The sequence below is a fragment of the Cucurbita moschata genome, unplaced genomic scaffold (assembly GCF_002738365.1).
Source record: "Cucurbita moschata cultivar Rifu unplaced genomic scaffold, Cmos_1.0 Cmo_Scf00036, whole genome shotgun sequence".
In the NCBI taxonomy this organism is placed as follows: domain Eukaryota; kingdom Viridiplantae; phylum Streptophyta; class Magnoliopsida; order Cucurbitales; family Cucurbitaceae; genus Cucurbita; species Cucurbita moschata.
The window spans coordinates 331,175-342,837 of NW_019268552.1; the positions used below are offsets into that span (position 1 = coordinate 331,175).

At 34.4% G+C, this 11,663-nt stretch overlaps 3 protein-coding genes across 8 annotated transcripts in view; 1 reads left to right on the forward strand and 2 right to left on the reverse strand.

The window, feature by feature from the left end:
• The window catches only part of LOC111431536 (UPF0235 protein At5g63440), a 4,775-nt gene extending 4,268 nt beyond the window's left edge, over positions 1-507 (forward strand). For 2 of the 3 annotated variants that reach the window (XM_023068213.1, XM_023068212.1), the window contains exon 7: positions 228-507. In XM_023068213.1, coding sequence (XP_022923981.1) covers positions 228-287 — 60 coding nt within the window. In that variant the 3' untranslated portion in view covers positions 288-507. The remainder of the gene's footprint in view (positions 1-227) is intronic. The other variant, XR_002708514.1, reaches the window with a different exon arrangement.
• Positions 508-662: 155 nt separating this feature from the next.
• On the reverse strand, positions 663-4,118 carry LOC111431535 (exocyst complex component EXO70B1-like). 4 transcript variants are annotated; one of them, XM_023068211.1, is made up of 2 exons: positions 1,953-4,118; positions 663-778 (listed from the first exon to the last, which is right to left on the reverse strand). In XM_023068211.1, the coding sequence occupies exon 1, from the start codon at positions 3,962-3,964 to the stop codon at positions 1,985-1,987; it is 1,980 nt and encodes a 659-aa protein (XP_022923979.1). In that variant the 5' UTR covers positions 3,965-4,118; the 3' UTR covers positions 663-778; positions 1,953-1,984. The 4 variants fall into 4 exon arrangements, with proteins under 4 accessions (XP_022923979.1, XP_022923976.1, XP_022923978.1 ...); XM_023068208.1 differs by lacking the exon at positions 663-778 and adding an exon at positions 926-1,379; XM_023068210.1 differs by lacking the exon at positions 663-778 and adding an exon at positions 1,537-1,559.
• Positions 4,119-8,020: 3,902 nt separating this feature from the next.
• Positions 8,021-9,547, reverse strand: LOC111431294 (F-box protein At5g50450-like). Its single transcript, XM_023067880.1, has 3 exons — positions 9,247-9,547; positions 8,992-9,154; positions 8,021-8,892 (listed from the first exon to the last, which is right to left on the reverse strand). The coding sequence occupies exons 1-3, from the start codon at positions 9,399-9,401 to the stop codon at positions 8,158-8,160; spliced, it is 1,053 nt and encodes a 350-aa protein (XP_022923648.1). The 5' UTR covers positions 9,402-9,547; the 3' UTR covers positions 8,021-8,157.
• Between the last annotated feature and the right edge of the window lie 2,116 nt (positions 9,548-11,663).

The following is an 11,663-nucleotide window of genomic DNA, read 5'->3' on the forward strand; positions in this document are numbered from 1 at the left end:
TTTTTTTTTTTTTTTTTTTTTTTTTTTTTTTTTTTTTTTTTTTTTTTTTTTTTTTTTTTTTTGCCAACTCAAGTAATCTGGCACCACATTATAAGAAAAGCACAGCACTGTATAACCCACCTGTAACTTGTTAGTGCTCGTTTTCTAAACTGACGATTTCTCAGCGATGTTCTTGATGCTTGTCGGTACATCTTGTTTTTAGTCTAATATTTTGGTAATTATTTCAGGTTGAGGATTTGTCTGCCAGACAGGTGTATGAAAAGCTTCTCGAGGCTGTGCAACCTTGACAACACTGTTCAAGAGATGCAGTTTTTAACTGCGACATCTTTTATGCTTTGTTTGTGATAACTGATAACGATCTTAGTTTTGTATTTTTGTATCATCTTTTAAACCACGAATTGTGATGGGTGTTTCTGAACCCACCCGGATTTTCCACCAATTGCTAGTGGAGATTCAAACCTACGACACTCATAATTAAAATCAAGAGAAAACTAAACTTTCCCCTTATTTTGTTTTTTCGAATTTCTAGTGCAAATAACTATATGGGGGCATTTGACAATTCACATGCAGATTCGGCACCATAAGTCTGAAATTAAGCTTAGAATGATAGGAACGTCTAACAAGCTATTAACCATAACCACAGTAGAAGATTGGCCGGTGCATCATTCAAATTTGGCACAATTTTGAGCCATCAAATAGTGCATAAATCGGGCTTTCTAAGCTTTTGATTAAGCCTTGACGCAAGTGGTTGATGGCTTAAAAGGCAAATTAAAGTGTCCTGCAAGGCAAAGCCAACCCACATAGAGAATCTTCATACCAGTACAATACATCAGAAAAAACAAGAGCTAATTTACATTCTTAGACCATAAGAATAGACATCATTTCTCGACAATACACGTGTCCACGGTTCATTGGCTAAAACATCCGTGAATATAGGAAGGATATGAACCCCCACCATTTAGATAAGCTGCTGAATAGGATGTTTCTCTCAAGTCTCAGCGAGAGAAATATAGAAGCAACCAAAAGAAGCCATACAAGACTAAAATTGTCACCAACAAGAACTTAGAAACAATCAGTTCCCCATCCAAACTTCTCTAAAAGCTGGCTAACCAACCGAGGAAATAGTATAATCAACCAAAAGTTTCAGTCCCCACAAGAATATCGGTACTTTAAAGCACTAAATTAAGTATAAACCAAACAAATGAACTAGGGGGTTATGAGACCTCTCCCGTTGTTGTTGTTGTTCCCGAATCACCCATCCCCCCTTCCTTCCCCTTCGCCCACCCTAGTGAGATCCGATGAGATCAGATCTCCCGAACAAAGTTCAATGATAGGAAGAGAAGACAGCTGGCAGGAGATCTCGTTATCCTTGCCACTAACTAATGCAAAAGTACAGAAAAGGCATTCAACAGAATTGATGACAATGATCTTAGGTGATATCAATGTGCAAGTACTCAAGGTACATCCACAACACCGATTATCATGCAAGATCAACACCTTAAAGCAGACTACTTCAGCAAAACTCTTTCTGAAAACCTCAGAGTCAGTCATAGATGCACCTAGATTCAACCAAATGGATCATAGTTATCACCAACAGCAATAACCTACTAGAGATGTTAAACCGTTTCGCCGCGGAAGTTGCAAGTGATAGCCTGGTTTTGATCTTAAAGAATACAATATGCATCTAAGAATGTTTCTCTACTAAAGAGATAAGGAATGATGATTATTGAGTAGCAGTTTCATGTACATAAGGTAAAAATCCAAAAATGTATGACATTATAAAAGATACCAAGTAAGAAATGCACGAACCCAACCATGACAATCAAGAAATACATAAATTATAGCCTATAAAACATGTACATGAGTCTTTCTGACCCTATTGTATTAACAACAAAGAACAGTAAATATCACGAAACTAGATTCAACAGGGCAACCTCTTCAATGGGTCATACCTGTATAAATAGAGTCGGTTCTCAGTATCCCTCTATGAACTACTTTTTCTTCTTAAGTTGTGTATAACTTGTGGTGATCCTTCAAACAAATCCAATAAATAGTTCTCCAAGTCATCCGATGTGTACTTTATATACCTCCCAGCATGTCTTGTATTCTCTAACTGACTTCCATGCCTTCCCAAGAAGGCACGATATGCAGGTAGCGCTTTTGCCGATACTGAAATTCGGAGCTCCTCTCGTAGTTGAGCATCGGCAACCTTCCAACCTGTCTGAATTCTATAGATTTCCTCAAAGCCAGCATTGAAATTTTTGAACTTTTCCTTCAAAGTAGCTAGTTTCAGGGCACTATTGGAGCTCCCACCAGTGCCTTCTTCCTTCAAGAAAGTTAATAATTTACCCCAAGACGCCCTAAGATAGTTCGTCGCATATATGCGAACCTGGCCTCGGCGCTTACGAACCCAGCGGTCACCCAAGAGCTTTCCAAGCTCAGAATCTTTTGCTTTCTGCACAATGTATTGTATATTGTTCATGAGAAATATATATTGAATCGAATCATCGCCATAGAGTTTGGATTTTCTCTCTAGATTGGTCTCCAGTGATGATAACAATGAAAACAGCCGATGAGGCAATGGCGACATAGTTTCCAACTCCAAATTTTCAGCACCATCACCCCCTAGGTGATGCAAATCTTCGTCGTCGCCTTCTAAAAGTGCATCAAGAGTCTTACTATAAACCACAACCAATGTTAAGTAATTCATGACATAACGAGTGAGCGGGTGAATCTCAGCATTTAACATTGTTTTCTTAGAAGTCTCGTTCCGAACAGCATTCTCGAACTCAACAAATGTACCTTTAGCGGCCTCTCCCAGCCTAGAAAGCACTCCTTGCGCCTCCTCAATCACAAATTCATCAGTGATCATAGCCTGCAAGTCCGGCAGAACGTATTCCAGAGCTTCATACATATCTAGAATACGAAATAGCTTCTCCACTGACCTTTCCCCTATGGCAATGGCCTCTGCAAAATTCAGTAACTGCCTGATGCACCCTTTAGCAGTCTCATTGAAGCAGACTTCCTCGGAGTCATCGGACCCGCTGAAGATATAGTCACACAGTCGCTTCTCGCCCGTCAAAAGGACTCGGACACTGACCTTAACAGCTTGGATCCATTTCTTCATCTTCTCGTCCAAGATCTTCCAATCAATTTTCTGGACATCCTCAATACTTAGCTTCTCAACTCCAAGAACCACCAAGCATTCATCAAGAGCATCGCGTCGGACACCAGTATACACGTTGAGACACTCTTTTTCGTAACCAGACCGAATCATCCGGTCGGCGATCTCTTTCAAATCAACGACAGCGTCAGGATTGATCAAATCGACTCGCAAATCATCGCCCAAACTGACACCACGCTCATGAAAGATTCCAGAACCACGGTCAACATCGGCAAACGACTCAAACTCATCGGAATTTTCGCTGTCGTGTGAAGCAAAAGAGAGCGAAACCTTCCGAATTGAACCGTAGAGATGCTCAGCATCGAGAGGGACAGTGTTCCGAATCAACATATGACGAAACTCATCCTCAAGCCTCGACATAGCGATCTGGATCGCGTTCTCAGCACGGTCGACGATCTCAGCAGAATCCGAACGAATTGACAACTCATCGATCCACTGAATGATATCATCCACCGCCGATAAGTACTCAACCGCCTCCTCCGGCGAATCCTCCCAATTAAGGGAGTTCCGAGAAGCTCCAGGACCAGAATCCCAACGAAGAATCAGCTTCTCAGAAGCTTCATACCGATCCCCTTCCCTCTTCGAATCTCCACTGTTGACCAAACTGGAGATATTAGAAAGACGATTGTCAAAACTAGAGAAGATCAAAAGCATGTCTTCTTGAACCTCCTTGGGTGTATTGAGGCTCTTAACAATCTGCTGAGCAGTAGCCATAACTCTATCCTCCCCACCACCACCGCCGCCGCCGCCGCCGCCAATACTTGTGGTCGTCGTCGCCATTCTTTACAGCCTGCGTTAACTAAGCTCCCTCCCTCTTCTATATAGGGTTCGTCCAGACAAGATTCAAACCCCCAATATAAGGAAGAAGGAAGACACTTCCAAGAACAAAATAAAAATAGGTTTCAGACAAAGGAAGGAGAAACGAAAGATGAAGGCTCATGAATATTAAAACAATTTATTTATTTATTATTTTATTATTATTATTATTATTATTTTTGGAATAAATAGAAAATGTCTGTGCTGTGAATATTGAGAAGCTCAGGTGGGTCCCACTCCGACTTAAATTCTCCAAACACTACAAGCCGGCTTCTGTAATAACAACTGTTAAACATATTTTAATTTTAGTTTTTTATTTTATTTTATTATTATTATTCCCTGAATTACCCCCCAAAAAAAATTATTTATATATATGATATTTAATTTATTCGTTCAAAATTACAATTTGACCTTGATTGGCGTGGAATGTCGACTTTCAAGATTTGAATTTTCAGGGGGTTAGTTTGGGCAATCGTGCGGCTCGGTCCGGTTCTGTTCTTTTGAAACCCGACCGTGGGGTCGGGTCTGACACTTTTTCTCGGTCTCGGTGTCCCCCGCCGCCCGATTTTGACCCGTCTCAAAATATATAATAATCGCCTACTTTTGTTGAATTAATCTCTCATATTTTCTTTTATTTTGTTCTCTTTTTTTTTTTTTTATATTTATATCGAGTTAAAAATAGAATAAAGCGAATATAAATGAATTACGGATAAATAAATTTTATTCCTACGGTCATTTTCGAGTCAACTAATAATATTACAAATATCAGAGAAAATATCTTTTTTCTTTGGCACATAATTTAAAGAAAGTGGAATTCTCGTTAGATTCTATCTCATCCAAATTGAATGGTGCCTTTTCAATTCCAATCTGTGGAATTTTATGGCTTTATTGTTTGGTAAGTATTTAATTTTAATATGTTAATTAACCTTTTATAAATATTTTTAAATTATATCGGATCATCGTCGTATTGTTCGAGATCACTGTCGCACACATTTCAAGTTACCATTTCTATTAAGAGTAACATTCTAGTTTTTCACAATAAATATATATAACTAAATAAGACAATAATATTATAAATATTATATATATTTAATAATGTTAATTACAAGTACGTAATTTGATAGAAGTACAGTTTTGGAATTAAAGTGGAGAAAATAAAAATAGTACCAAAAAAATAATAATAATAATATAAAGATTTGAAAAAAAAAAATTAGTGGGTCTAGAAGAATCCAAATTGTTGACATAGTCCCGACCAAACAAGCCAACATCCACGCAGTCTGCCACGGCTTGACAGTGCGGCGCCGAGTGCCATTCCCCTTTGTCTTCGACATCCAAACCAAACGCTGCTCACCCCTCCCCAAGAGTTTATAAGTAAGAGATATTATTCCGATTTAAATTATTCATTTTTTAGATTTTATGTTTAAATTGGATAATATTATACCATTGCGAACGGGTGATTCCTTACACAAAATTCACTATCTTACCCGCAAAAAATTTTAGTTGCTACTACTCGTTCATCGATATGTGCGCGCGTGCAAAAACTGGTACATGAGCGCATATCAACTATTTTCACCGGGTTAATTTGTATCAAATGACTCGTAATATATTTGAAAGTAATTTTGAAATTGTTTTTATAATTTAAGATCAATTTTGATAAGATAAACATTTTAAAATTAAATATTGTATAAATAATTAATTAAATTTTCACGAACTTTTAAATATAATTTGATTGAGTTTTATTTTTAGTAATTAAACTTTTATTTAAAACAATAATGTGCCAACTTGGAAGGTTTTCAAATTTTAGGCATCAAATAATTTCAATTATATTTAGTCAAAAATTTTGACCGATAATAAGTCAAACAATGCGAAAACTCTCAATTTTTTTTTTTTTCCATTTTCAGAATCTGGAATTTATTATTATTATTATTATTATCCTTTTTTTTTAATTAATTGAAATTTTTTAATTTGTTTGTGGTTTTCCACTAATATAAATAGGACAAAGTTGTTAGATTTATTGATTATTCAGATCTGGAAGCCATGATTCTAATTTACCACTTCTCACCGCCTTCCCAATCAAGGATTAAATTGTACATTTATTTACTTTTTACCATTTCCATTTTTAAGTAAATTTAGTTCCAGATTTTGTTAATTTTAAATTAATTAATTTTACGACTTAGTTGTTATGGAGAGGTTTCCATATTTTTCATATAAAAAATGTTTCGGCATGCATGTTGGCTTTGATACCATTTATAACCGTTCAAACTCACTACCAATTATCTACTTTGGCCCATTACGTATCCTCATCAGACTCACGTTTTTTTTTAATATATTTACTAAGTGATTCATTTCCCTCTCGAACCGACGTGTGATTTCACATTATTAGATACAAAACGCTCTAAATTTATTAAATATAAATCCAATTTTTTCTTTGTTTCCAGTTTTTAATTATATTTCATCATTAAAGTCTTTCGAATATTAAAAAAAGGTTAGGTTGCAATTTGATTTAAAATAATTAGAAATTTAAGATGAGATTAAAACAAATATGGCATATTTTAAAGTTATATCCAAATAAAAAAATTGTACGGTTGAATAGTCTCATCAACAAAAACGTGCATTTATTGTTGACTAACGTCTATCATTAATATGCAAATTAATTATGTAAAACTGTTTAAACCACTATCAATTTTTTTACCGTTTTTATATGTAAGAAAAAAATAATAATAATTAAATTAAAATGTTTTGATGGGCACAAAAATAAATAAATAAACTTTTGTACCATGTTTGCAAATTTGTGTTCTGAAGGGGTTAGATTTGCAAATATAGTAAACAATTTAGTATAATTTTCGGACGGAAATGGCCTTTTCTTTGTCAATTTGGATAAAATCAAATAGCCCAAAATAAAGTGTTGGCCCAAATCCATTGGTGTATTGGGCTTGTTCTAATCGGCCCATTTTAAAATGGGCCGAAAGCAAGATTAGTTGCAATTGCAGAATACTTGCTCTCTTTCTCGTCATTTTATTTCTAATAATAAATTATAACTTTATTTTTATTTATTTATTTCTATACTTTTAAAAGTTATTTTAATATTTAAAAAAAAAAAAACTATATCTATTGCACAACTCACGTACTGGGAATCTTCTAGTTCTCACGAGTTGGTCTCTCTTTTCTCTTATTCGCTTGAAACCTAAGAAGTTAGTTACCAACACAACTGTAGGTTCAATTAACCAACACTAAAATTAAAAAATATTTATCATGAATTTCGTGATTGGACAAAAATGTAATTGAGTAGGAAAAAATAAATGTTACAAAAAAAAAATTATGTTTTGAATATTTGTTTTTAAAATAAACCGTACTTTGAAAAATGTATATATATTTTGTCGTTTAAGGGCATAGTTATGATTAAAGTTGGAAGCTTTAAAATGATTAAAATAAAAAATGTGGCATTTAAAGTATTATTTGAAGTTTAAAGTTTTATTTTATTATAAAAAAACACAATCATTTAAAGTTTTATTTTATTGTAAAAAACAAAATTGATTATTTGCGGTGTCTGCCAACGATGTTTTGCCTACATGTTACACTGAAACTACGAACATGGAACTAATATTTTATTAATTACAGTATTTTAAAATACTGGTTGACTTCGATTTTAATATATTGACCATGGAAGACTGCATTAAAACTCAAAATAACATAAATTAAATAAAAAAAAAACTATATTTATTTTATATAAAATCATGATATTAAAAAAAGATAGAATAAAATAATGGTTGAGCCATAGGTTGAAATCCAGGAAATTCTGATAAAAAAATATATTCATGAAGTAAAAATAAATTATTTACATCTATTTAGGTACTATGAATTAAAAATGAAGAATGTTTTTAACTTTTTTTTTAAATTAAGAGTATTTTTTAAATTTAAAAAAAATTTAAGAGTATTTTTTTAATATTTTAAAAATAAAATACTAACATTTTCTAAAATTTAAGTGTAATATTGAAGGGTTGAAAGTTATATTTTTATTAATTTAAAGTTCTAAATATTAAAGTAGATAGAAAATTTTAAAAAATAGGAAAAAGAATAACTGTAGCTATACAGAGGAGGGTAAAAAAAAAAAATAAATAGAACCTTAAAAGGATAGCTTTGCTTTTAATCGTCAAATATTATTCAGATTCCACGTCCTCACCGTCTTCAAGCTGCTCTATTCTATTTACGTCGCCGTCGTCGTCCCCTTCCAGGTCATCGTCCTCAATCAGCCACCGATCGAACGGCGCACATTCCGTTTTGTGCCGCAGTTTCCAGTCCAGAGCTTGGCATCCTCGCGAGCAATAGTTTACATTACCACAAACCGAGCATCGCCGGAATTCATGGAGCCGAGTCTCTGGCCTTCCACAGCCACTGTTTGAGCAGAGTCTCAGTCCTTCAGCGATAAATCCACGGCCCGATGCGAACCAATCTCTTAAAAACTGATTCGCCGGATGAGTCTCTGGCGCCGGAAATTTGCAGCCGAAGTCACTGAGAAGCGATTCGCTGGAATCCGTCGCGGGAGGTTGGTCGCCGCAGCAGTGAAGACGGAGGAGGGAGGAGTTTGTTATGGACGCGAGCTCACGCGCGTTGGCTTCGATTAAGAGACGACGTCCCTCGGATGCGTTTTGCGCGACGCCGTAACCGTCTTGAAGGCAGTGGCCTAGTTCACGAAGCGCGTCGATATGACCGAGATAAGCGGCACGTCCACACAAAGCCACACCGGCACGGAGATTCTTGTCGCTCTTTGAGCCACCGCTTCCGTTAAATTGTACGATGGCGAGGGAGTAAAGCGCCAACGGATGAGATTTAATCGCTGCCTTCGCCATTAACGAAGCTCCACTTCCTCTGTTCTTCAAACAATAAAACTCGATCTGCAAAAATGAAACAACAAAACGAAACACAACCGAATTTAGATCCAAAAATCAACTCAGTTTGATATTGCAGAGACGAAATCAAACAATTACACGGACCATTCCAAGAGTATAGCAGGCTTCTACGTTGCCGGCAGAAACGCACAATTTCAGAAATCGATGAGTTGATTCGGACCAATTTATGGTTTGAATTTCAAATACTTTCGGTCCAGCTTTCTTCAACACAAACGGATGCAGAGCCAATCGATTAAATCTCTTACATCTATAAATCGCCAACAAAATTTCACATAAACATCAAAACGAAAATTAGATTAAACAAACCACAAATTAGGCGAATCACACGCCGATTCTTACGTTATCATAACGTTGACGATATCGGAAGGAGAAGAAGCCGCTGCGCTAAGTTTACCAAGGACGACGACAACAAGATCGTCCGGCAAACCGTCGAAGAGATCAGAAATCCCGGCGTCGGTGCTTGTCGAAGTTCTCCTCCTTTTATTGCACACCATTCCGTAATCTAATAGAGTGGTCCTCGTTGTAGCCTTCACCTTGAAATCGACACCGCCATGGAAGGACTGCGAAAATGGAGGTCCGTTAATGGAGGATGAATTGGAGCCAGAATTGGATCGTTGTTGGAGCAATGGATGTAGTGACGGCAAAACGAATCGAGTGCGTTAAATTTATATCTCTTAGCGCCCAGCAACGGCGGGGAAGGGTCGAGACAGATTTGGATGGGTCCCACGGTTCGGGTCAGTCAAATTAAGAAATTAAACAAAATAAAATACATACCTTTAATTAATTAATTAATTAATTTAATCCGATTTAATAAGACGGTAATAATATGATTTATATCTAATTTGACCGAGTAAAAGTGTAAAACTCAACCTCCTTTTTTTCAATTCCTAAAAAAGAAAAAAAAATCTCAAACTTGCAAGTTACTCAGCCATTTACTATTTTCATTTTATTTAAAAATAAAACATAATATTTTTTTGTTTATTTTTCTTTTCCAAAATTACTTTTTTTTTAAAAAAAAAATTTCGAGTTTGACATAGTAATATTGGTCAATAATAAAGTTGTTTGTGGCTTTATTTTATTATATTACAAATATAACACTAAATTAATTAATTAATTAATTCTAGAAGAAAATTAAATTATTAAACAACAAAATTTAAATGACAAGAAACATGCAAATATTTATTATATAATAAAAATAAAAATAAATTCTAAACATATTCGAAGGAAAGGACATGTCATGATACACGTGAACTTCCCTTGGCTTATTGATTTTGGTACAATTCTAAATTACCCCAAAAAAAAAATTGAGTTATTTTAATTAAATATAAATAAATTACATTTTCTCGATGAAAAAGGTCGATAATTTTGATTTTTTTTCAAACGTTAGGTAAACTTTTTTTATTTTAATATTTTGAGATTTTTGTCACAGTCTCATAGCCGTAGAGAACGAGCAGCATCTCAAAGACTTTCTTGGTTGAATAAGTTTTTTGGAAAGAATGGGACGAAATATGCAAAGATGAAATTCTTGAGTCTGGGTCATGTCTCAATTCGATAGGATCAAAATGCAAGTAAGACGTCAACATAAGTGCAACTAAAAGTATATAAGACAAGCTAAGATGCGATTGAGGTTACTGGATAAATTTCTACCCTCCGATTAAACCCAAAATTTATCTAAATCACGTGTAGAATATTTTAATCGAAGATATGATGCTTATAAATAATACAAAATGACATATTTACAAATATCTTTGAAATGAACTTATCCATTCAAAATAAAAGCTAAAGGGATAATCATATCACTCCACTCAACTAAGTCAAAACAATCAAATACCTTCAAATAACTATTAGACTAAAAAACGGGGTCGAAAAGAAACGTATCATAAACTTCAACTCAACTGTAATTAATATGTACTTTTAATTTCACCGTTGTTCTATTAAAAAAAATATATATTAGAATGTAAATGATAATAAAAAAATTATAAAGAAAAACCAGAATAGAGCACGGTCTAGATTATATACATTATAATTACAGTCATCCTAGGTGTTATCTATAAGATCTCAAGTCAGTTGGAGAGAGAAAACGAAACATTTCTTATAAGGGCATGGAAACCTCTCCCTAACAAACGCATTTTAAAATCGTGAGACTAATGGAGGTACGTTGCGGGGGTAAAACGAATAATATATAGTAGTGATGGACATGAGCTGTTACAATGGTATCAAAGCTCAATACCAGGCGGTGTGCGAGTGAGAATATTGGACCCTCAAGAGGGGTGGATTGATATCTCACATTGGTTGGGGAGAGGAAGAAAGTATTCCTTATTAAAATGTGGAAACTCCTTAGTAGATTTGAATCGTTAAATTAACCTGTATGAGTTTGAACTGTTAGATTATATGACGTATAACAAACGTTCAAAATAAGAGAGATATTTGGGACATTATTTTTCCATTTAAAGCTAATCAGATAAACTTCGACTTCGGTACTTATTTTATCCAAACGAATGAATGATTGGAATTTTAGAGCTCGGACAGTGATATATCTAACAAATTCCAATTTTATTTATTTATTTATTTATTTTTCTATACGATTGGATAAGGCTCTTGAAAAAATATGTGGGAGTTGGTGGCTCATCCCATCCGCTTAATAATTTTCCATACCAAAAAAAAAAAAAAAAAAAAAAAAAAAAAAAAAAAAAAAAAAAAAAAAAAAAAAAAAAAAAAAAAAAAAAAAAAAAAAAAAAAAAAAAAAAAAAAAAAAA

Bases quoted from the DNA above. Each gene is read 5' to 3' on its own strand.
- LOC111431535 (XM_023068211.1), bottom strand. From the start codon at position 3,964: ATGGCGACGACGACCACAAGTATTGGCGGCGGCGGCGGCGGCGGTGGT.
- LOC111431294 (XM_023067880.1), bottom strand. From the start codon at position 9,401: ATGGTGTGCAATAAAAGGAGGAGAACTTCGACAAGCACCGACGCCGGG. The intron at 9,155-9,246 runs GTAAGAATCGGC...GGCGATTTATAG, and splicing joins ATCGTCAACGTTATGATAAC to ATGTAAGAGATTTAATCGAT. The intron at 8,893-8,991 runs GTCCGTGTAATT...TCATTTTTGCAG, and splicing joins CCTGCTATACTCTTGGAATG to ATCGAGTTTTATTGTTTGAA.